We start from the raw sequence: 26,996 nt of genomic DNA, 5'->3' as shown, positions 1-26,996 counted from the left end.
AAAATATTATTGGCATAAATTAACAGAGCACTGAATAAATGTGGGTTAAAATATGAATTTTAATTATGTATAATATTTTATCTAATGAAAGTGTCTCCATATTTGCTCATAAAAGTTTATATACGTGTAAAACATCCTTCCTGGATTCCCTGATCAAGATTTAAGGAAAAATATTCTTTTGATAATTATAAAATTCAAATGAGACAATTTCTATAAAGAACAAAAATTGTGTTGTGGTGTGTTGTGAGAGTTTGTGTGTCAGATTGGTTTCTAGATATTCTTGTTTTATTCATGTGCATATGTGAAGTATCTATAAGGAGTCTCTTTAAGTGACAAAGTTTTAGCCAAAATATTCACAAATAAGATGGTAATATTATAAAGTAAAGGTATATACATAGATAAGTTGAAGGATAATTTAACAAAAGGTTTAACATACATAAAATTAGAAAGGAAAGGTGGTATGATAATGCAGTGAATAGCACTGCTGCGTTGCAATAAGAAAATGAAATAATTACATTTGAATGTTTTCTGTGCAGACTTTGCATATTCTTCCCATGTTTGTGTGGTTTCTCTGGGTGTTGGATTTGCTCTTAACTTGTGTGTGTGCTCAACCTATGAAAGACTGGTTTCTTGTCCAGGACTTGTTTCCTACTGGGATATGATTTACCATAAGGTTAATTTATAAATAATTTGTTTTTAACCAACAAAAAGGGTAGACTGTCCTTTTTTACAGAGCCAGCACTCTTAAGAAAAACACAATGAAACTCTTAAGATATCGGTGGCACAGTATGCATGAACTAGCCTTAACATGAAGTTATTGGTAAAGAAGTAAACATTGATAAATCTTATATTTATGCATTACACTGTTTTCTTATAGTTAGAATAAAAGTAAAAGTTTAACTGACAAAAAGCATTAGAACCTCCATTGTCAATATTATTAACTACCTTGAAAGCATTTTAAATATAAATAGACTTTGAGTTATAAGACATTTATTGCATATATTATATCCTTTCCCAATGTTTAAGAATTAAGTATATTTTTAAATCTGAAATAGAATAGATTAGTATTTGCATGACTACATAGCTAATGGAAGGTTTGGTTTTATTTCCTATAATTTGATTCTCTAATGAACACTTTGTTGAAATCCAAAAGCCAATAGTAGAAATGTATATGTTAAAAGAGTAGCTTAAAGAAATATAACTGGGATATGTATAAAGAACCTTTTATTTTTAAGATAAATATTCTTAAAAGATAAATTTCAAGATAAATTCTGCTGATCTATACAGCTTTTTAAATAAGTTAAAGGTAGGCTGCCGAAATCTAGATGTTCGATTTAAAGACTTCTCCAGTTATTATAGAGAATAGTTCAGCTGTGAATTTCACTGGGTGTGGACTTTCTCATTTTTTCTTGGTTTTGCAAATCGGCGCCACTTAGCGTCAAAGCAGTGTTACTGTTCCTATGTGGTTTCCATTTATTTTTTAGATTCACATCCCTGACACAGCTTTATCAAATACACTGAAATTAACTGCACTATCGTTTATTAGTGTAAGGCATCTGATTATAGTCAATCTGTAACAATATAATGGTCCATGGAATGGTAAAACTATTCCAAATACCATAGCTGCTTTAGCGTTGTTACTCTCGGCGCACGCCTCAGAGTATTTTAATCCACTGTATCTGAGTGTGGAATCACAGCTCTACAGAAGCTGATTGGAAAGAGGATTATCAGGATACAGCATCATGTACAGAGTCTATTTGAACTGACTCCATACGGCAAACACTTCATAGCCTTTCCTGTAGGGACCTCGCAGTTCAGAAACAGTTTCATCCCAAGAGCTCTAAACGCACTCAATCAGTTCATCAAGCGCTCTTGGTAGAACTGTTTGTACTTATAAGTACAATTACATCACTGTAAATTTGCACTACAGTTGTAATTTTGCACAACCTTTATGAGCCACTTTATGAACCATTTCACTATCTGCACTTTATGTATATGTATATTATACTTATCCTTTTTATATTGTATATTTTCATTGTTTTTTTATTGTATCATTATTTTTATTATTATTATTGTTACTGTTATTTTTCCATTTTATAGGAAAATAGGTTTATAGAGGATTTGCATATTGAATCTCATCGTACCATATAATGATAATAAAGGAATTCAATTCAATTCAATAGAAGAAAGATCATATTTACATATGATGACGACTGGCTTCTAAGTTGATTTAGATTTCCAAACTTTTTATTCTTGGAGCTTTTCATGTAATTTTTAAGATTATATGCAGTAAAGTATGTATACTGCGTTATACAGATAAATTTTTAACGTAATGTGTACTGTTAATAATTAAATGTGTGGACACAGTGGCGCACTATTGGAATAATTAAACATATACTGCGAAGATATTTCAATGTTCCTTAAGAGTTTTGAAGAAATGGCATTCTAAGCTTACAGATGTCTTGACATTTATTACAGAGCTTGTGTGGTGATTGGTTACTTGGAGAAAGAAAAGGAAGGACAGGAATTGGGAGTTAGTACGTTTGAAAGAGACAGTACTGCAACAATAACTTTTTTCATCGAGGGTTTCATATGGCGCAGCAAGCATCTTGCAGGAAGCTGGAACAATCTCTGAATGGGGCGCCAGCCTGTCACTACCACTGTGCCACTATGCCCCACATTTAATACATGTGCTTTAATTCCTATCATCATGAAAATAATATCAAGTAAACATTTTAATATTTAAATTGTTTGAGAGCTGTAATTTCTTGAATGTAATGAATTCTGTGTCCTGTTGGCGAAGAGAAAGCCTGTTTAAGAAGCACGTAGTGATTCATATACAGAGTACATAGAAGAAAACATAAAATGTGCTACTTTAGTTATGATGGGACCTGAGAAACTAGTAAATTAAATGATTTTTGAGATGAAGTTTATGATCTACTTTAATGACAAAATAAACTACGTGTTTAAAGTGGAAATTTCGAGTTTTAAATTGACATTTTGACCTTTTTTTTCCACTGTGTCCATATTTTTTTCTTTTCTCTGTACCTTAATAAGCTTCCATATGACACTCAGATGGTGGGCTACAACTCACCTTTTCATGTTGACTGATATCTGACCACTTCTTATTTATTTCAGGCACTGTGCAACTTTTGAGTTTGTCCGCCACTCTATGAACTTCATCTTGTTGTTTATACCACTGTTTAAACCAACGAATTGTACGTTTTTCCTTTCCTCCACTTGGTATTCTTTGAAATTCTTCTTTTTTTCCCTGTGTTTTGCCATTGTCTTTTCACAGAACTCTGAACTTAAGGGGCTCTTTATATTGATTTGTATATTCAAACAGGAATAATTCTGGGTGTATTAGGGTGGGGTGGCAGGCGCGTGCACGTGCATTACATTTCACGCTGACCGGGATTTATGTAGCAGAAGAATATGGAAGTTGGAGAATGCACAGATTTATGCATCTGGAATTTTTTGTGCATAATTACATTTCTGCTTTTGTTCATACGCCATATTTCAGTATGAATTCTATGCACCCTGTTATACATGAGACCCCAGGTCTTTTGTATCTTGATGCTGTTTCTCATTTTCCTTGCTTAGGACTCTTATTTCTTTCCTTATTTCCTTTTTGTTTGTCTTTATATCTCGTCTTATACAATTTATGTAAAAGAGAGGCCCCGAGTGAGGCAAACATTATCTTCAGCTTGGAGAGTGAGTTGTGAGGGGGAGGATGTGGCAGACTCGTGGGGCATTATTAGCTGAATATCAATGTGGGGATGAAAAGGCTATGTTTGGTTCCAGTAGTCCTCCTGGCATTGTCAAGTACTCCTTGCCCTCCTCACTTGCAGTTTTGCTCCCACTAGTGGTCTCAACTGGAGCTGATGCTGTAGCATCAAGTCCTGGCAGGTCTGTACCTTTGCCAGATACTTAATGAATTTCCCATTGGGATTAATAAAGTCTATCTATCTATCTATCTATCTATCTATCTATCTATCTATCTATCTATCTATCTATCTATCTATCTATCTAATCTTATTACTTAACAACACAGAAAAGACAAAGACCAATAAAGACTGATGTTGCTCATACCACTGTCTTTATTATAGCAAACCAACTAATTGATAACATTGGCATCTTCATCTACATTAGTAGCAAGATTTCACCTGATGGTGGATCCAAGTTGAATGTCTCAGCATGAATCATGAAAGGTAGGTGCTTCTAATATATGGTGCTTCATTTGGCTCAAATTAAGAACCAAAATCCGGATCTTTAAATTTGACATCAAGTCAGTATGCATTTATGAATGTGAGGCATGGCTAGTGTCTTCTGAGATAAGGAGGAAGCTTCAGACATTTGCAAATATAGTTTTCAATAGTGGCTGAATAAATGGATCTCAAACAGATTTGCAAATCAGGGAAAGAAAGCGAAATTTTTCATGTGTTATACAAAAAAAGCCAATTAAATTTTTAGGGAAGCCTTTCACTGGAATCCTCAAGAATCCCATAAGCAAGCAAGGCAGAAAAAGACCTGGCAACACATCTTGAACAGAGAAATGATTGCTGCTGACAGCTAGTATGCTTTGCAGTAGATGAAGGCCATGGCCAGAAATCGTCAGTGATGGAATTCTGTTTTTGGCACTGTGCATCCATAAGCCAAAATTATATTGCAACCTGAATAAAAGTGGATTTGTGAGAAGTACGGGAATATTTAGTAAGCATCCCTTAAAAATGAATCCATCATTCCTTTGCCATGTGTCCCATTTTACTTTAGTCAAGGAGATACTTGTAAATACTTGTATAGTGCTGTACCAGCAGCTCTTTTAAATGAAATTTAATGCACTGCCTTGTCTGCAAATTATGCTTTCAGCATTCTGCACGCGTGCCTTTTTAAATAGGCTGAATACACAAACATTACACTTGCAATTCTTGACTTAGTTAACTGAATTATTTGAATTTTAATATGTTACCAAATGCTTGCAGTTGAGTTAATCCTTATTTCCAATTAACTAGAGTTGGTTAACTCAAAGTTGGCTTATGCAGCATTATTGTAAGATGAATTAGCTCCATGAATTACTCTTCATTTTTGGTGGCACATGAAATCATACATAAAAATAATATGCAATAATGCTTTTGAGTTTGATATAATTCTGCGTGACAATTGTTCCTAAAGAGTAATGTTTCTCTGTTTTTAACTTATTAAATAGTTGGCTTCCATTTTGTGATAATCTTCCTTAGGTGGTTTTAATTCAATTATGTGGTGATCTGGAGAGTACATTATTAATGCATCAATAAAGAGCCATGCCATCTCGAGGCACATTCATTGCTTAATGACACTGGAGACACGGGAAAGGAAATACTGTCTTTTAATGTATTCATGTATGACATATGCCATAATTTAAAAGAAATTCGTTACTACTGATATCCATTAAGAATTGTTTACAATAGAATAAATTAATAAAGACAGCCAAGCACAAGTGACATATGTATATTTTGCTAAACTGCTGCCATCATTAACCATCTGAGTGAAAGTGATGGCATTTTTATTGCAGAATAAATGTTTGCTTCTGTGGCTTGTGTGCTGTTTTTTCAGGCTGTACAGTATTTATTTATAATTTGTCTATTATATATTGGACAAAAATAAATTGTAGCATATTAAATAAACAAGTTCAGCTATCTTTGTTTTTATGAAATGCTTACACAAATGACACATTATAATCTGTTTGAAATAGATCTGTTTTATTTATGTATGAAATGTACACCATTTCACTTTATTACTATTGTGTATTTACTCTGGGTCTAACTTGTATGTTTTATACACAGCAAAAATAATGGACATCTTTCTATAGCAGTTTTCCAGTGGCTCATTGAGTTAGGATGCACTTTGGGCAGGAGCTCATTGATGGGAGGAAGAGAGACCTGTATAGTCTACTTCCTTCTAGTTTTCCACCATTATATTTCAAGGAAAATTGTGGCACACTGTTTTTGTTTTTTTTTTTTTTCAAAAGAGGAAGGGTCTGTATTCTTTTACCTTTTGCTTAACTGTTACTTGATCAAGACAATGGATGGATAAACCCAACCTTGCATGTTCTTGTAAAAAACATTCAAACATTTTTCTCTGTTTTGGACCACGCATCTTTTTAGTCTTCTAATTATAAATGTTGTCTCCCTGTAGCTCCAGCAACATGTACTATCCAATTTTCATCCAGTATTGTCCACTTTAGGCACAAGCTGATGAGACCATTCATCTATGTTAACACACAGTGTCATTAAATGTATCACTTCAGCTTCAAAAGTCTAATCTTCTATCCTCACCTAGTATGTATTATGGGAATCAGAATAATTGAGACCTCAAACTGGAATTACTGGTAGTGTACATGTTAGGAATTGTACATTATTGCACATCCCAAACTTTCTAAAGGTATGTGAAAATTTAATTCTAGTAAGGTCTTACCAAAGGACGTTACCAAAATATTTAATCGAGAGAGGCCTAAGGTCACTATTTCCTCCAGATCTCTCTTTTTCTTGTCAGCTACTGTTTTCATTTCTGGCAAACTGACCAGTGCAACTGACTTTGCCGTATACCATTAGATACATTTAAAATATGAGCTAAACACTTTGTAAGAATATGGGGTATATACATTTCTTTTATTAAAATAAAACAAGGACACATAAAAGAGAATCCCCATGTCGCTTTTCTATCACTTGAAGGAAAAAGATTTGTACTCCTTTTTGTTTTTGAGGACTTCTTGTTTCTGAGTACACATAAAGCAAGTAAACAAATATGTATTTGTCAATTATGTGTGTGTCCCTCAAAACACAGCTGTCAATGTATTTTGAAGAAAATAATTAGAGGGACTCATTAAATCTTTTTTTTTCTTCTTTTGATTTCTGTCATGCGAAAACAAAAATGTAGATTTCTGCAGTAGGCTAAGAGAAACAAAAGAATCAGCACATTGAATTTAGTAAGGCTTTACCTATTAGGAAAGTGTACATAAAGAATCAAAAATACCAGCATAAGATTCTGTAGTACTGAATATCAACTAATTACTGACAACTATCTTTCATATATTTTCAAGTGAGGAGAACAAATGTAGATGACGTTATGTGTTTTAATACACTCTTGTCTAGCATGGTGCTGGAGATTGGAGAAGCATAGTGTGTTGGTCAGACATGCAAGTAAGAACTTCATTGTACACATGAAGAATTTAAGAGGATGTCAATTCAAAAGGGATACAGATTGTTCAATAAGAATAAAAGAGAAACTAAAAAAGATTCAGTTTATTCATGACAATTTAACACCATAAAAGAAGCATGCAGTGTGCATTTACAGTGGACACAAAGATTATGAACATTTGAATTAAAGAAATACATCTGCAAAAATGTACAGAACATTTTCATTGGCTTGTTATTCCCAAAACATATCCTACTAGTACAGTATATGCTCACAGACATTATAAAAAGTTGACATTTAATGAATGCTGTTTTCAGAACTTTGATTTTAGTGTTCTCATGCTTTACTGTTACATATAGATTTTATTTTACTGTAAATTACTCTTGTTGAAAATTACTTATGAATGAATATTTATGTGAATGATTAACTCTAATAAACCTAAAAAAATAATCTTCATTCTGCATTTTGTTGCATTTTAAAAGCAACAACATGAATGAAATAGTCACTACAATTATACTGGCCTGGCAAAAAAGACCCTAAATCTGTGTTTTACCATCATTAGAAATCAAAATGTATAACTTTTTCAGTTCTGATAGATTAAACAGGAAACGGGCAGTTTTATTTATCCAGAACACAATTAACAAGTAATATTTCATACTTTTCCCAGAATTCAACACATACAAAGGTACAATGTACCTTTTCCTAAACCTCATTGTCAATGCTGATAAAGTCACAGAATAAAGTAACTCATGCAAACACAGAGAGAGCATGCATTTTTACCATGGGAAACATTCTAAATCAAAACTAAACTTGTGACAATAGAAATGGGAGAAGCCATCTTGTCTTTTTTATTAACAAAAATATATACAAAAGAATCCTGGAAATATGGACTGAAGACAATTTTGTCAGTTGTTTGTTTTTGTCAGCTAAATCTACTTCTGGGTATGGCTGTTCCAGCATTCCACCATTTAGACAGGCAGTTCCACTAGCACAAAGGATACACGTTCAGCAAAAAAGGCAGCCATGCACAGCTTTTTGGTCATATTACTCAACACTTATTCAAATTATTCTAATCAGGTACAACAACTGGTTTTAAGAAATGTAGCGAACAAAACATACAGTATGTAACTATGTAAAATGGTTTTTGTGATACTTGACTGTAACCTCATCATTTGTATCCTGAGCATTGGTTATGTTATGCCCAATCCATAACATAATCCATGTCTGTTCAATGAAGATATTGCATGTATATGCATGAGACTGAGAAAATAAAAGCAGGGTGTATTAAATATAAACAGTAATCAGCAATTTACGCTGTAATCACAAGCAGCTAAGCAGATGAGTTTCAATGTACCACAACTATTGTTCGTCCAAAGACAGACGTGAGAATAAAAGCAAAGTGAAAAGGATTCATAACTGGTCTGCCATCCATTGTAATGAGCAATGATTGATGGCTCTCAAATAAGATGCATGAACTCTCTGCTGTCATTGTATGTCAAAGTGCATACAAGTACAGTGGCATTTTCTGTTTTATAGAGAGCTGGCTTAAACCTGATCAACCTGACACTGTTTTAATGCTGGGTGGATTTCATCTTATTCGAATAGATCCAGTGTGGTGTGGAAAAAATACAGGAATGGGGATGTGTAAAAGGGAGCTTATTAAAGTTTGTGATTTAAACATTGAAATTTTGGCCAACAGAATTTATCCACATTATTTGTCCAGGGAGAGGAGCTATACCATTCTTATTAATTTTTATATCTCTCCCTCTGCAAATGTGGACTCAGCAATGAAAATGGTTCACTCAGTCATTATCACTTTAATGATGAATCATTCTGACCCTGCAGTTATAATATGTGGTTTGACCTTGGAAGGAACAATGATAAACTTCCATCAGTTTGGATCATGTTCCACTTGAGGAAATTACAAGCTAGAACTGCTCTATTCAAATGTTAAAGATACCTTAAAGTATATACTTCTGGCAATTTTAGGCAGATATCACCACAACTTGAGTCATTTTATTCTCAGCTACCAGCTTGTTATTAGACGGCAACCTGTTACCACCAGTATAGTGAGAAAGTGAAGCCTGAAGGCTGAAATCGCTCAGAATGACTTATTCCATATGACAGACTGGAAAACGATGTGTAAGTCACATGGGGATAATATTAAGGTACTCGGTCACTGCATTACAGGCTATATTAGCTTTAGTGTTGACACTGTGGTACTCTCAGACAGTGTGTTGCTTTCCAAACAGCAAGCCCTGGATTACTAAGGTACTAAAAGTTCCCTAAAGGAGGAAAAGAGAGCATTCAAATCCAGTGAGAAAGAAGCTCAGAAGGATGCCCAGTAAGTGCTGAAGAAAAGGAAGCTTGCAAAGTTATAGAAGAACGATGTCTGGAATGAACTTGGCATAATTACTGGACTCAATCAGTCCAGGGCTTATGTGCTACAAGGGTGTATAGAGAAAGCTAATGCCATGGACCAATTTTTTAATGGATTTGTTCTCCTATTGCCAATATTGTACAATGATCAAAACCCACACACCATCCCTATTACATTAACAACTCCTGCCACTTCAACTGGAATGACCAGTGATGAATCCAACTCTGATCATCAGTAGGAGCTGTCCATAACTGAAGACCAAGCTACACACAAGAAAAGGTGAGGGACTAGGTGGAGTCAGTCCTCGAGTTCTTACAGCCTGTGCTGACCAACTTTGTGGTATCTTCTGTCACCTGTTTAGTCTGACTTTAAAGCTTCAGAAAGTGCCACTGCTGTGGAAAACATCCTGCATTTTTCCTGAATTAAAGAAAGTAGGTGCCTTTACATATAATGATTACAGACTAGTTGCACTTATATCTCACATCATGAAGACCTTTGAGAGGTTATTCCTGGACTATAAGTCTTTTTGTGGTAGACCACCTGGACCCATTGCATTTTGCCTTTCAGACAAAGGTTTGGAGTGAAGAATGCAATTATCTATTACTCCCGAGGCTTATTCTTACCTAAATAAAGCTGGCAACACTGTGAGGATTATGTTTTTTGATTTCTCCAGTGCGTTCAATACCATCCAGCCATCCCCGTTAAGATGTAAGCTCAGAAATATGCAAGTGGATGAGCCCATGGTCTCCTGGGTAATGGACTATCAGACAGCAGTTTGTGAGACTCTAGAACTGCGTCTATGATGTGGATTTGAGCAACACTGGAGAACCACAAAAAGCAGTCCTGTCTCCTTTTCTGTTCATTTTGTACATCACAGACTGAAAATATAATACCAGGTCATGTCATTTGCATAAATTCTCAGATGACTCTGCACTTATGGAATGTATCAATCAATAAGGGGGATTAGACAGAGTATTGGAGTCAAGTGGAGAACTTTGTTTCTTGGTGCAATAAGAACTGCAAGTTAACATCAGCAAAACCAAGGAACTGACTATTGACTTCCAGCACACTAATCACACACTTCTTGTGTCAGGAATACAGTCTGTCATTAATGTCAGCAAAATAAAAGAGTGCATTGTGGAATTCAGCTGGGAGAATGAGAAGCAAGTACTGTAAGTGAATACACATCTCTGTTCATTAACAGTATTGCAATGGAAAAGGCTGAGTGTTTCAAATACCTGGGAATCAACATCAGGAATGACTTAACATGGGCCACACAAAGACATTCTGGCCTTTATCATCTCAGATAACTGATGAAATTCAAAATGTTGAGTAGAGTCCTGAAGTCCTGCTATTATGTGGCTATTGAAAACATACTAGAAGGATGCATCACTGCCTGTATGGAAGTAGATCACACAAAAAAATACAAGGTTATCTCTCTGGATCTAGTGGGTTGCAGATACAAGCTCTTATATTTCATGAGTACTTTTTATTAGTCTGCATCAAAATTGCAATTGATTACTAAATGTGCAATAATTATTTTGTTAGGGTGTCATGGTGGCACAATACTTATCACTGCTGATTCATCAATCCAGAATCCAGAATTTTAGGTTTAAATCCCACAATTGTTCATCACCCATGAGTTTGCACATTTCTCTGCCTCTGACCAAGTTTTCTTCCAGGTACTCTGGTTTTCAACACACATCCTCAGAGATGCTCAGATTAGATTAACTAGAAACTCTAAATGTCCATGTATGCTTTGTGCATCTGAATAGCTGCAAGAGTGCATGTTGCGAAAATTTTGTCAGGTGTCATGTTGTGCGGAATTTTGTGTGTGCACAGTCTAGTGCACACCTGTCTTTTGTCAACATATGCCACACAACAGCAGCATGGACGCATTTGAAGAGGAGCTGCACACAGTGCTATGCACATACAATCGTACTACAAACAGAACAGGGTACGGGTCCTCTTTCCGTGTCCGCAACTGTCTGTGCCCATTCAGTTTTGCAGTATAATTTTCATTTTAATTGGCTGTGTATGAGTGTTAGTGGAGGTATGTGCATGCGTTAGTGGGCACTATCACAAACGGGTCCTGTCCAGAGTAGGTTGCTGTCCTGCACCCAGTGTGGCCAGAATAGGTTACACCCCTCCCCACACCATGAATTGGACTTATAGGAATGTATATACGTATTTGCTTTTACAATGAGCAAAATGATTCTTGTAAAGGCACTTTACAAAGTTCATAATAAAATAAATAAGGATCTAGTTAGGATTCAATTTAATTGTGCTTATCATTTAGCATATTTTCTTCCTGTAGGTGCCCTCTGTCTTTGTCAGTATAAAATGCCATATAAAAATGCATGACAATCACAAGTAAGAAGAAGAATAAGCAAGAATAATCACAGATTTGCACAACACACTGCAAATATTAACATCTAATTTCAATGACAAATTCACAAAATAGGAACTTTTACAATACTTCTTTCTATCATGAAGCATGTTTCATCAAAACAGAAATACATGAATAAACTGTAGATTTTTCTTGGCAAGCAAAGCAAAAATTGAGACAGTACAAAGATGTTTAGGAATAACAGAATATGACAGGTGTCTCTTTCTGCAACTGAGCATTCATACAGTAACCCATGAAAGATCAGCATGTGGCTTTAAATATTACCATATGTACCCCTTATCAATAAACCGACTGACAAATAACTAATAAGGATGTTAAAATAAAGTGCAGTAGTGCTGTGTCCAGTGCTCAAAATCAATAGAAGACATCTCACTTTTTGAGTCACTGCAAGCGCTGATGTGACATTCCCTCTGCACTGAAACAAAAATATCAATATATTTAGGAGCTGTATTTATATGTCTAGTGATATTATTAAACATTTGGCTCTATACATGTAGGGAAATAGAAGGGCTTCTTGGATAGATATAATTTTAAGTACTCAGTGTGTTTGCATTTGACAACTTCCTTCTTCATCCCACATGGAATTAATTTAGGTCACTACACCTAATACTTCACTGCTCTGTAGCAATGACTGGGGTTTTCTTGCCTCTTGTTTTAGAAGATACCTTATTCAGGGTAATTTAGAAAATAATAATACCAGGACTGAGAAGCCAATCACCTCTTTTCATTTGTTCTTGCACTATTTTAAATGTTACTTCTTACTGTGAAAGGCTTTTCAATGCTGAATGACCAAATCAAAAATTGTCACTTTCATTTTTTAACTACGGAAGACTTGTCAGATGTTTCTACTTTTTCTTCATTAGGTCCAGCAAGTAAAACAATTATGTAGGTGAAAATATTGCTTGTTAATTTTCTTCTTTCAAAGACATGTAATTTTTACAAATTGGAAATAAAAATGTTATTAATAATTGAAGTTAAGTGTGAATGTCGATTAACTTCATATTTTCAAAATCAAATACAGTTTTGCACTACATAATGTGTGTTCAGACAATGTCCGATTGCATATACTTTCTTGGTCCCATAAGGTTTGGAAATCCTATTTGGGGAACAGGATGTAGCGTTCGTAACCTGACGTAATAAACGCAACAGCTTCCAGTCCGCAAAATGTGAATCTCAACTCTCTTGTATACAAAGCGATTGCAAGGTCAGTACTGTAATGTACTTGCTTTCATTATGTGAACTTTTATTTTAACAGTAGTAAGGTTTGGCACATGGGCAGCAGCACCCAATCTCATTTATCATGCATCTCTGGATCGTTGTAGCGTTATGTCTCTGTATTTAGTCAAATCAGCTACACTACAGTATCTCATAAAGTTTTGCTGAGTACTGTATATGCATATAATATGGTGTTCGCACACTGTCCAAATCACATAACATCATATTTCACAGAATGTATTGTGAACATTAAGCAGTGGATACCTGTACTTGAAACGAAGACATTCACACATACAAAGGGTTGATAGGGAACACAACTGTTTATTCCCTACAACTAACACATCAAGCAAATGATTATAACAATCATACAAAATTTTAACTTGTAGGGTTTTTAAAAATCAGACAGTCCATTGGAACACATGCTGTATATTTATGAAAGGGTACATTTTCTTTCCAGAAGGGGCACTGCTTGATAAATTTAAAATGCATATTCTTTTTGGGATACCTTTGAAGGGTAGATAATGCGGATGCTGATTATCACGAATGCCATGCAGCGGACAAGGTTGTGGTGTCTTATAATCCATAATGCAAAACATGGACAGATAGTGAGCTGGTATTTCAGAAAACAAAGACTAAAACTATTTCAGGTTTTCTTTGCATACATTCAATATGATCTAAACAAGATGAGACCATTATTTATTTGTTTTATACTAAAATATACACAGGCAGAAATGCGTTTACAGATATTTGTTTGTTAAAGGATGCAAAACCTATTAATAGTTTGCATTGATTGTACATTCAGTGGCTGTAGCATAAGAAAAGCACAAAAATAAATAACTAAATGGCTAAAGACTGTACTTCCCTTTATTTGCTGATGGACAAAAGTTGAAACAGTGAATTAAGTCTTGCGAACATTTCACTCCACAAAAGAATATAGAAAATATACTGAGCCAAAGGGTTTATTCCAGAGTTGCTTTCTTATATGATTACATGCGTGAGGTCTCAACCCTTAAAAACATCAGCTTCCTGTCTTTCAGATTCACTGCAAGTTGCATACACAGTACTCTGGGTTCCTAGAGTATTTTCTGTACTACACTTTGCAAATTATTTTATTTAATTTTTTGCTTTCTAATTTTTTTTTGTGAATCCAACAGTTTTTATAAATAAAGATAATACATCCAATACAGCAGATTCACAATGATGAACGAAAGTGGGAACGACAGTCTTGAATAATTATCTATGTAATGTGGGTTTTCAACTTGACAGCAGTTTAAAAAGCAGACCACTTTCTTTAGGAGGTAATAAACCTTAGTACACTGGTCCTCTTGTTCTTTACTTTCCCCTTTTGGTTCACTTTCAGAGGGAGGGCATTTACTTAAACTGGAGTCATCATCTTGGGGTTTTGGGCATTTGGAGTTGCTTGTAATTGTTGTCACTGCTCCATTCATCTCATCTTCAATTCTCTGCAATTCACGTCCATACTATTGTGTGAAAGAAAGAGAGAGAGAGAAGAGGATGCCCAATTAAACATCTGTGATTAGAGCTATACACTACAAGCAAATCAATAAGGTTATGGCCATTATTTAAACAATGTTTTCATTCTTCATGCTTCTGTATGGTGGATATCTTAAGTACATTACTTTATTGGGACCAGATTTGGTTGAGGTGGGGTTATAATGGTGGTGCTCCTACAACATATGAATATACTTTGTAACTTGGCCCAGTATTAGAATGAGAGTTTGTCTGAAAATATGTCCTGTGCAGAGTTAGTACCAACCTAGTGACCAATGCTACTGGGATAAGATCTGAAATTGGAAATAAAAAATTGGTCTGAAAAGCTGGTCTAGCAAAGTTCTTTATTATGCCCTTTTTCTCCTTAGCCACAAGCCGCCAATCTCCTTGTTATTAATGAGAAGATTGGACTCTGTTCATTGCTTTTTATTTCTTGGAAGTCAATGTAAAAATATAAATAAAAAAAGAAATATAATTAAAGCTAATGCCCATCTTAGGAGCACTGTGTACCAGAGGTGTGACCACGGGGGGGCTGGGGTGGGCACTGCCCCCCCAGAGACAAGCAGTGCCCACCGTGCGAAATGCTCTGTCTGTCCAATGAAAACCCTGGAGAAGAACAACGTTTGATTTTCAATACTGAGTTGCTTTCCAATTGGCCCATTTGAATTTGGAGCGTATCCGTCAGTGTCTCCTGCACTAGATAGGCACCGTGCTGCTCAAAGTTCACTTCGCCGCACAATTTGCAGCACGTTTTGAACTTGTTGACCGCATTCTTTAATTAAAACAGCGTATATGTTCCATTCTTCTTTTATTTTCATGTTGGTAACACCAAAGGCTATGCATAGGTGGCTTATTAAAAAGCAGACATTTTCAACCTCTGTCCCTCCGCAAGCTGCTGGCTCCACGGTTGAGCCCAGCACCGCTGCTACCAACACGGAGTACAGCACACCCACGTCAGGAACTGAAACTCCAAAAGATGTAGCTAAGCCTACACAATCCTCCAGCTCTGCGTCTGTGTCGGGTACTCCAAATCTCTGCCTTCAACAAAATATACAGTCCAGTCTGCCTGACTTAAATATGGATAGCCCATCCCAGCCCATTTTAATTAATTATCCCAAGCGCGCATTCGGAAAGACACTCAGATATTTTAGTGCAAGCTGGTATCAGACTCGACCATGGCTTGAATATTCTGTTGTCCGTGATGGCAGCTTTTGCTTTGCCTGCCGCAAATTTAGTGTTTCCAATTCGGACCGCGAGGACATATTCACCAAACACAGCTACACTAATTGGAAAAAAGCTCTAAAAAAAGATGGTGGCGGCTTCCATAAACACGCGTCTAGTATCCTGCGCGTCAGAGCCATGTCTGCATCACAGCACTCATCATTGGTGTGTCTTCAGCTGCATGCGAAAGCTCTTTCTCTACTTTGAACCGCATTCTCACTCCACTCCGCCGAACAATGCTGCATTCAAGGAAGAAAAATTTAGTCATTCTGGCACATGAGAAAAACATCACAGAAAATCTAGACATGAATGAATTTATTTCAGAATTTGCCAAGAGTAACCACAGACTGGTCCTGTAGATAATATCCAGGTTAAACACTGGAAACTGATGTCCTATAGCCTCTCATGACTACAATAAGCCACGTTTCTTTTCTTACTCTCATATGTTGTATACATTTGATTTTATTGATATTTATTTGTTCACAAAAAATAATAATACAAGTTCCATTGCCTCTGTTAATTTTATTGAACAACAGGTTATGATTTATGCCACAATTTTTGCTTTTATATGTTATATAAAACTATGTTGTTATTATTATTTGACCCCCTTACAAAAATGGGGATGGATGGATATTTTTTGCCCCCCCCCCCCCCAGACAAGCCAAATGCCCACCCACACATGATGTTCTGGTCACACCTCTGCTGTGTACATAACAGAAATATAAGACACAAGTCCATCACAAGGTGCAGATTACCAGACCATGACAATTTAGCATCACCACTCAGGGCCTGCATTACCAAACTATTAAAGCGGAGATCCTGTAGGAAAATATTTGTGCATTTCCAGTACATCACGACACATTCCCTCTTCTGCCAGGCCATTATGGCAGCCATTTGCAGATTACACAAAGGATCTAAAAATGCGAATGTTCATGGCCACAAAGTAAAGAAATGCACTGTATCAGTCTATTACAGGGTGGATACTAATTTTGGGTCAATTTAGAGTCAGCAGTCATGCTAATCTTTAAAATGTGGGGAGACACTTGAGAAAACGAATGTGGATTTAGAAGCAAAGGGGCAAATTGCACACATACAGTGTCCTATCCAGCTCTATTCAACTTAGAGCTTTTGAAGTGTAAGTTACAGTGTCTAACTACAAGAAGCACAGCAATAGTTAACCCCAAAAAGATTGTGATTCCATGGCTGTTAGCAATGATATCTGTATTCTGTGGCAAGCCTACTTCACATTCAGTGATATCTCAAAATTAATTTCAGGTATCATAAAATGTAATTCACCTTTTAAGATATCTAAAACATGTTCCCAGATATCTCACAATATGTTTTATATATATTTAGCATTTTTTCACACCTGACTAAAACTTTTGCACAGTACTGTATAAATTTCTGCAATACAAAATCAAATTCATTATCAGATATGTTAAAATGATATCTTAAAATTCACCTTGCCTATATTTTCAGATATCTGAAATTCAATTCATGATATCTTGGAGTCACATTCTGTACAATTTCCTACTCTTTCAGCAGAACATCCTGTCTATTTTAAGATATCTTCAGATTTATTTTAGATATCTTAAAATGGGGAGGAAAGTATTTTGATATATCACAAAATATATTTGAGACGTCTAGAATTGCACTGTTAAGATATCTTGAAAGAAGTTCATACCTTTTTAGATACCTTAAACTATATAAAAATCAAGACATCTAGAAATATATTTTAACTATCACAATGTCTTTGGGTCAAATTTTACCCGTTTTTGAGTTTGAAATTAGTAAAAGCACCTAAATGCACAAAATTAAAGGAAATGTTTTTAATATCAAGCCGTTAAATTTTGTTTTCCTTATTGTAAGATTTATTAACTTATCAAGAAATTTGTATTTATGATTATTGAGCTTATTTTAAGCAATCTTGTCAAGTAAATATTGCTTACCCCATTAGCAGATTTTGTGGCTAAATAAGAGCAAAACAACTATTTTATTTAGCAAGACTATAGCAGTAAATTCAACAAATCTTACAAAAAGGAAAACACGACTTAATAGCTTGTTAATAAAAAGTTTTCATTGAAATGAGACTTCATTTTTCGAAGTTTTCAGGGTCAAACCTTATAACCAAAAAGTAAAAAAAAGTTTAAAAATCCCATAATTTGCACAGCTTCTAAAAATGTTTGCTTTGCCATGTCTTTTGGGTCAGTTTTAACCCACCATTGACTTTCATGAATGTTCTGCTGCAGTTCAGGTAATTATTTTGTTCACTACCCATAAAAGCATTTTAAAAGTAATTGTTTCAGCTCAAAAATGTGAAGGGTTGTAGTAAAATGACCTAACATTACAAAAAGCAAAAATGTTCCCAATTGTCACTTTTTTGTACAGTTCCTACACCTTTTAAACACTGGTGTCCTTTGGGTAAGTTTTTTGTCATTTATCATGGATTGTCCTCTGGATTTAAGCTGCATACAAACTGTTCTGAAAATTAGGATCATTAGTACTACAGGTTAAGGTGGTCAATATAAAGTAGGTATGGGCTAAAAATTTGATGTAGAGAGCACTTAAAAGGGGGTGTTAAAAATGAACCTGAGGGCACACCATTGAGTCAGCATTTGAAGGCATTGTGAGGGTTAAAATATCTGAAATGGAGCAGCTTCCCATTTTATAACACCATGAAATGAACTTGAGATATATAAAAAGATATCAACAGGCCAAATATTTTATACTTAAGCTGGCATGTACTGGAGATTGTATTCTGCACAGAGTTATGACAATTGATATTCTTATCTCATTGTCAAAACAACTGGAAGAAAAGGATTGTTGCCTTGTGTTACACTTTTACTCATCAGCAGTCAGTGTTACAAGACATATATGGGTTAGTCTGTATCAGCATTTTTCATCTAAATAACTGAGTTTTGTTTTTGTTTTTACCGCACATTGTATAAGATATATGGTATCAGTGCAGTAAGATAAGTTCCTTCCTTTCTATGCTTTGTGCAACTCTGTTGGCTTATTAAAATGTGCACTAAGCTATGCAGCTAGAATTCATGACTATACCGTAGGTCAGAATCAGAGATATGGAGATTGAAGCAGGGAGCAAAGATGTGAGGGATTTCAAAATGCAGCAGATGGCATCCTGGTAACGTTGCAGTAGATAGCTTTAAACTGTAATTCATTTTATTCCTGTGAGTACAGAATAATGTAGATAGATAGATAGATAGATAGATAGATAGATAGATAGATAGATAGATAGATAGATAGATAGATAGATAGATAGATAGATAGATACTTTATTAATCCCAAGGGGAAATTCACAATGTACACTGTACATAAGAGATTGTGAAAGTGCACCAGCTATATACTGATAAATCTACTTTCAGGATAAAGGGCTTTCAGATTGTTTTGTCAGCTATTTTGTTATATACATTTCCTAATCTGTTTAAAATATAGTTTTGCTGAAATATACAAATATCCCAAAAGTAGGCTGAACTGGCTCTGACATTTTAAAGTACTGGTGAAGCAGATGACACACTTAACTACTTTAATAGTAAATTAGCAGCTCAACATCACTCTCCACCAAAACTAATTTCATTAAAGGTACAAACTTATAACATATTTTATTCATCCAAACATAAATTTAGACTGTTATTGGATGAAACAAATAGCAAAAACCCCGAAAGACCTGTTTACACAGGTTGTTGTCCTGTCTACCATTGTCACTCCAAAGCGCTCTCTTGCATCTCGAAACTCATTATCTCTATGCGTTTGTGGCCTCTCTTCATCCTGTCATGAAGGTTCAGTATGCCTATAAAACCTACTAGAGGTGCACGTTCTGGTTAAGCCCCCAATTTACTTCTGGACCATGTGTGGCCTTCCATGGCTACAGGCCCGGCAAACACAGATTAAACAGTAAAAGGCCAGATCTCCAAGTATCCAAGCATTTGTGCCATTTGTGCTGTCACCTATTACCCAATAAGAAAGGTGATTCTCTGCTAGTTCTCCATGGCCCCCTCTGTATTTGTCCTCTTTTGTCACATTACAATCAGGAATTAAAATAGAATTATTATTTGGATTTTATGTAAAAGACATAACAATATAGTCCATATTGTTGAAGTGGAATGATAATAAAATACCTTGTAGCACTTTCAGCTTACATTGTTTGTATGAAAATATGCTATAGAAATAAATGTTATTGTTGTTGTTTTAGTCACTATATGTTTTTAGTTTGTCTGTTTCCCTTCTCCACACTTTTCTATCCGTTGAAGTCACTAAGTATGCCATATGGAGGATGTTTTAGTGACACAGGTGTTCTTACCATGTGCATACACACAGTTCTGTGACATTACATGCCTTATTTTGTACAAAACTAAGTGGCAGGTTCACTAGTCAGATGTTGTAGTGAGAAAAAAAGAGACTCTGCAAGTTTTCATAATATGTTTAAATGCATACATCTATTAGTTTGATGACCAAGGTAGCATTTAAATAAAACGTTTAAGTTTAGGGTTTGTTTTTTTTTGGGTTTTGACAATCTTATACTTTGAGAGCTCAGATGACATTATCAAGCAGTCCTTTCACACTTGAGGATAAGTGCTCTCTTATTGATCATGGCAGAGGAGGAGCTGCTTCTGAGGGTTTTTGAAGTCCAGATGGTGCAGGTTGTCAGTTGACCACCAGCAGTTACCACAGTGTAAAATGTGCAGCCCATGATGGGTTGTGCTATAATTCCATGACAAAACATTTGCCGTAGTCAGCAGGATTTGCACTGTGGATCGATGGAGTGTAGTGGTGCAGAAGATTGGGGCTGAGTGAGAGAGCAAGTTCAGTTGATGTCACAAGGACATGCTCTGCTTGCAATGCTTAGTGCATGCAGCGTAGTCCCTGTGCTACTAAGGATAAGAGTTCTCTTTTGCTGCAAAAAAACTGATTCCGAATGCCCTTGTCATCTAGACATCATGAGTTTGTGACTGATAACCAGCAGTAAGCATAGTGCAAAATGTGCAACCCGGGATGGATTGTGGTGTGATTCCATGACAACTGAAATTTACTCACATTTCAAAGATGTGTGAGACAGGTTAACTGGCAACTGTAAATGTGCCTGTGCAGGAGTGTGTATTAGTGTGTCCTGCAATGAGCTATTTGCCAGTTCTTTTTTGGTTCCTGATGCTGGTGCAGGTCCCAACCTTTCTTTGCATTTTAAACTGGATTAAGTGGGCTAAATCATGGATAGATTAATGGCTACACTTTTTTTTATCAACAACTTATTTTTTTATTAACTCTGGGTTTACTTGGTATTCAGTGACCACTCATGCATGAAATCTAACATCCCCCCAAAAATATTATATTATATTATTTATAAGATTTTCAAAAATCCATTGGCGTGAAAGCAGTTAGTACAGCACACAGGGGATACTCCTTATGAAGTACTGTGGGAAAACCAGCCCAGTGTTGGAACCTCTGGGCACTTCAAGACCCCAACCAGAGCAGAACATCAAAATGCCAAAGCCTTAACATCAAAGTGGAGGAACTGCACTAGTTTGATGAGGATGTTGATGGAATTTTGAATTTTACAGCAAAGTGGATTAGTGGACAAAAGTCGCTAAAATTATGGCAGCAATTATTGTGAGTTTAATAGTCAAAATGTTTGACACAGAGGAGAAACAGAGTATGTGGAGTCCATATTTAATGAATGCATGGCAACAGAAATTAAGCAGTTAAAGATGGAATTGAAAACATTTAAATGTCAATACACCACATCTGCTAAGGAGGAACATGCCTTGGCAGACCTTCTAAATTCTTAAAGAAGAAGCACTTTAAATTCAGGAGTGCACAATGGCACACGCAACAAAAAGGCATATAAAGGACAAGAAACTGGGCAGCCTTTATTGCAAACCCCATTGACATTACCAAAAAATATTTACAGCAAATACCAAAAAATATTTAGGGCAAAGTAGCCACTTGTTATGCTTGAAGGAGGTTGGCGAATACTTCAATATTGCCTACAGTCAGACCTTAGTCAACTTGTTTTACCTATGAGTTCAACTTCTGAGACCACTGAAGGTTGTAAGAACAGCTAAAAGCGGCTCAGTCCAAGGGCCAATTGGAGAATCCCTATAAAACTTATAACAGGTGCCACAAAGCTGTGGAGGATATTGAAGCATTTTAAAGATTATCTGATATAGCAGTGGATGTTTGCTGATGAGGTAATGGATTTTTAAGGATGAAAACTCAAAAGGCATTAATCTTGACTATCTCATTGCGTCAAGAGGAAGATATTCATTAGCATCACTATCAAAATCTGAAAGAACAAGTACATTGACATCTCAGTGCAGTAGGGTTGCATGACTTAAAACACACGATTCATTCAAAATTGAGGGAAAGTCGATATGGCAGTGTTGTGGTTAGACCTCACTAGTGCCTATGGATCTATACCCCAAAGATTAATCTTTTCTCTCAGATAAGATCAGGCACCTCACACTGTGTTATTATTACAATTTTTTTGTGATAGAAACCTCACAAGTGATTTACATCACACTGTTATAGGCTAGATAAAGGAATTATCACTGGAAGAACCATTTCAGTTGACCATTTTCATATTGTGAGCTGGGGGGCTGATCGCACCCCTACAGATTAAAAAAAAATGCTGAAAGTCTACCTTCACATTGCTCCCATGCTTGCTGGGCTTACTTGCGGCCGATCTATCGCGCGATCCGCTTGGTACTTCGCAGACTTATAAGTCCGAACAACACCTGTCGATTTTTGATTGATTGTTTGCCTTTCTCTCTCTCTGTCCTTCCCTGCTCCTGACGCGCACTCCTTTGAAGAGGAAGATATGTTTGCATTCTTTTAATTGTGAGATGGAACTGTCATCTCCGTCTTGTCAAGGAGCACGTTTAAACTTTTGAAAAAGAGACATGTTTGTTTACAGTGTTTGAATAAAGTTCCTGTCTCTACAACCTCCTGTGTTTCTGTGCGAATCTGTGACCCAAGCGTGACAAGTGGTACCAGGAGTGGTTGCACAGATGAATGCCGAGGAGTTTTTTCAGATCGCTCAAAATGTCCTGCTTCCTCCCGACCCGGAGGATGATCCGGTTCCTGCTCTTCCTGCTAATTCCAAGGATGTGCTGACGAAGATGGGATTTCCGATGACCCAGAGATGTTTCTTTTGACTTTTGAACATGTGGCAACTTTGCTGGGATGGGACAAACGAAACTAGGCTGTCATCGTCACCCCTTTTTTGTCTGGGGATGCCTTAATTGCTTTACGGAATGTGCCTCGCGATAAACTCGGCGATTATAATTTCTTGAAGCGGCAGGTTGTTTTATAAAAAACTACAAGCTTTTTGTCTAAAGGTTTTTCACTTCATGATTGGAAACTGAATATGGACAGACCCATTCGTGCGCAAATTCAAGATTTGATTCATAAAATTCACTGCTGGTTTGAGGGAAACGAGATGGAGAGAGTTGTGGAAAAGGTTGTCATGAATATACTGCTGGCAGGGATACCTGCAGTTCTCCGAGATGAATTCCCTCGTCATGATGTTGAATCGTTGACGATCATAGCCAGACGTTTGGAGGATTCTCAAACAGCTTGGAGTTAAAGCAGTGGATTTGCTGCTCCTTATGCTGTTCCGCAGCCTCCGAGGGATGGCCCAGGGAATGCTCGTTGCTTTGAATGGAGGTTAGAGCATCTACATGCTGTTAACCCTGAAAACTGGGTTTCCTCAGGAAGAGCACTAGGGGATCCGACTGTTAACGTAGCACTCATAACTGGGGAAGCAGGAGGCCGTGGACATTGCCATGGTGCTGAACAAAGATGCTTCCGGTTTGATCAACCCGGCCACTTGGCAAGGGAATGTCGCCTATCCCCTGCTCAGTCGTTGGAAATTGGTCTTGCCAAGGTTTGTTGCTCCCGTGTTCCTTATTCTTCAGATTAAATAATGGTTTCGGTAAAGTTGTGGGGCCGCGAGATCTCAGCATTATTGGACTCAGGAAATGACCTTTGTATTGTCAAACGGGACTGTCTTGACGGTAGGTACCTGTGTAACACTGAAACTGTAAACATACGTTGTGTACATGGAGATGTTAAAGACTATCAGACATTGCTTCTTCCTTTAACATATAAGGGTCGACATTTTAAAGTTTGGTCTGCCGTTTTGGATTCCTGCCCCTGGCCCTTACTGATCGGCAGGAGGAATGCCGTTTTTCCTAGACTCATGACCGAATGTCGGACGCCAGTCAGTGAGCCCCGTGTCAAGTTTAGTGGGGGGGGGGGGGGGAAGAGGACAAACTGGCTGTTGGGGAAGATCTCGAGCCCCGTTTAAATATTGAACCCGAAGTGGCTGTTGGTGAAGTTCTTGAGCCCAGACTAGATATTGAACCCGATCTCTCCAGCGAGACTGAGGGTGACACCTCCCTCAATTTCCCACAGCGGCTGGCTGGTACATTTACAACTTCTCAACTTGCAAATGCCTCCGAACAAGAACCGAGCACTGGCGAGCAGACGGATTTTGTGCGCTTGCAGCATGCCGATAGCTCATTAGAATATGCATTTAAACAAGCTCGCTCTGCTAGTGACTCTTATTACCAAGAGCGTGCATCTGGGGGCTTAAAAACACTGCACTTTCTTGAGAAAGACGGCTGTCTTTTTAGAGTGATATCAGATCATTTAGTCAGGGAATTTTTTGAGCAGTTAGTTGTACCTGAAGTACATAGGGACATTCTTTTGCAATTAGCTCACTCTCACATCTTGGGTGGGCACTTGGGGACTGATAAGACTAGAGAACGTTTATCAAAACGATTTTATTGGCTGAATATGGGGAAAGATGTGGAGCAATTCTGTACTTCTTGTCCTGATTGTCACCTCGTCTCTGCTTATAAACCTCCTCGGGCTCCCCTTTCTCCTATGCCTATTTTGGAAGTCCCTTTCCAACGGGTGGGATTAAATATAGTAGGCCCTCTGCCTAAGAGTAAAAATGGGTGTCAATATATGCTTGTGTTGGTTGACTATGCAACGCGATATCTGGAAGTGGCTGCTTTGAAAAAAGCCAATTCCTCCACTGTAGCCAAAGTTTTGTGCAAGATTTTTACTCGTATTGGCATCCCTAGAGAAATTTTAACTGATCAGGGCACACCTTTTACTTCTCGCGTGATGAAACAATTGTGTGATAGCTTTGCTATTAAGAAATTGAGTACCACTGTTTACCATCCACAGACGAATGGTTTGACTGAACGATTTAACTAAACTTTAAAACAGATGATCAGGCGAGTTGTACAAGAGGAATGGACAGGATTCGGGACAACAGCTCACGGGCTGAGCTTTGCAGATCGGGTAATTTCGTTGCAAGAAAGAATTTCTAAACTTTCTTCTATTGCTGTGGAGCATCAGTGACGTGAGCAGGAAACTCAGAAACGTCTTTATGATAGACGCTGTAAGCTTCGTGAATATAAACCCGGTGATCGTGTTCTGGTACTGATTCCAACGGATCCGCGCAAATTCCTAGCGAAATGGCTTATTGAGGAACGTATGGGGCCAGTAAATGACAAGGTTAGAATACCAGGCCAGCGCAAACCATTCCAGATTTTACATGTTAATCTCTTGAAGGAATGGCATGACTCACGGGGGTGGGGGGGTACACTTCTTTGGCTGCTGTCTCTCAGACCGATGTTGCCATTGGTGACGATTTGACTGATTCACAAAAGACAGAGTTGTTATCTTTGATTGAACCGAACACTGATGTTTTTTCAGAATTACAGGGTGTGACTAATCTTGCAAAACATAAAATCACTACTGAACCCGGTGTTAGGGTGCAGATGTGCCCGTATCAGATTCCAGAAGCACGATGGAATATTGTGCGCGAGGAAGTCAAAAAGATGCTGCCATTGGGTGTAATTTGCAAAAGTAAAAGTGACTGGTGCAGTCCAGTCGTATTAGTCCCACAGCAAGATGGCTCGGTTCGCTTCTGTATCAATTTCATGTGCTTGAATAAAGTCTCTAAATTTGATGCTTATCCAATGCCTCGTGTTGATGAGCTGTTGGGAAAACTGGGTCAGGCATCCTATATCTCCACACTGGATCTCACGAAAGGTTACTGGCAGGTGCCTCTTGAGGCTGACAGTAGCAAAAAAACAGCATTTGTGACTCCTGATGGACTTTATTAATTTACTAGACTCCCATTTGGTCTTCATGGTGCGCCTCTAACTTTCCAGCACTCCTTTGAAGAGGAAGATATGTTTGCATTCTTTTAATTGTGAGACGGAACTGTCATCTCCGTCTTGTCAAGGAGCATGTTTAAACTTTTGAAAAAGAGACATGTTTGTTTGCAGTGTTTGAATAAAGTTCCTGTCTCTACAACCTCTTGTGTTTCTGTGCAAATCTGTAACCCAAGCGTAACAATATTAACAATGGGAGTACTCATCAAATCAGCTATGGTGACATGCAGACAGGTCCCCATGACCATTTCTGACACTCGTCAGACCCTGCCAGGCAATTTATAGATGATTGGAAAGTAACAACTATGCCAGTACATAGTTCCACTAGGTCTTCAAGGAACTATTTGGATGGACAAAGGTAAAATAGTGTTTTCAAACTAGACAAACTGACATCTTTAGTATTTAGGAAAAGGATGGTGCCCAACTAGTTCCACTTCTCTTTTAGAAATATCCTAATTCCAACCACTTCTGAAAAGCCCGTGGAAAGCTCTGGGGACGAACTTTGCTGTTATTCTAAGGAACATACAGTGTATATTTTTTACTTTCTTGTTCAGTATACTGTATTTCAAAGTAGAAAGTATGATTACATTTTCAAAGTCTTAACATTTTAGAAATGCCACTGTGCTCACCGATATAATTTTAGCTGCATCAGGATGATGAAGGGTACAGAAGTGTGCAACTGCATACTCAATTAAAGCCCCAAATATAAAACTGAAGCAAATTCCCAAATACACATCAATAGCCTTGATGAAGCAGTTAGCATTTGGAAGCGAGGTCCTGGCTCCCATCATCAGAGTTGTCATTGTCAAAACTGTGGTGACACCTATAAAGAAAATAGGGTGTTTTTTTATTATCAAGGCTATAATAACATACT

At 37.0% G+C, this 26,996-nt stretch overlaps 1 protein-coding gene across 1 annotated transcript in view; it reads right to left on the bottom strand.

The window, feature by feature from the left end:
• Positions 1-7,260: 7,260 nt before the first annotated feature.
• LOC114645574 (gamma-aminobutyric acid type A receptor subunit pi) overlaps positions 7,261-26,996 on the bottom strand; it is a 216,954-nt gene continuing 197,218 nt past the window's right edge. Inside the window, exons 9-10 of the mRNA XM_028793412.2 lie at positions 26,752-26,945; positions 7,261-14,659 (exon numbers count right to left, since the gene is read on the bottom strand). Of these exons, the coding sequence (XP_028649245.2) occupies positions 14,336-14,659; positions 26,752-26,945 (518 nt within the window). The 3' untranslated portion in view covers positions 7,261-14,335. The remainder of the gene's footprint in view (positions 14,660-26,751; positions 26,946-26,996) is intronic.

This window comes from Erpetoichthys calabaricus, chromosome 2 (genome assembly GCF_900747795.2).
Source record: "Erpetoichthys calabaricus chromosome 2, fErpCal1.3, whole genome shotgun sequence".
NCBI classification, from domain to species: domain Eukaryota; kingdom Metazoa; phylum Chordata; class Cladistia; order Polypteriformes; family Polypteridae; genus Erpetoichthys; species Erpetoichthys calabaricus.
This window is presented reverse-complemented; position numbering and strand designations above follow the sequence as displayed.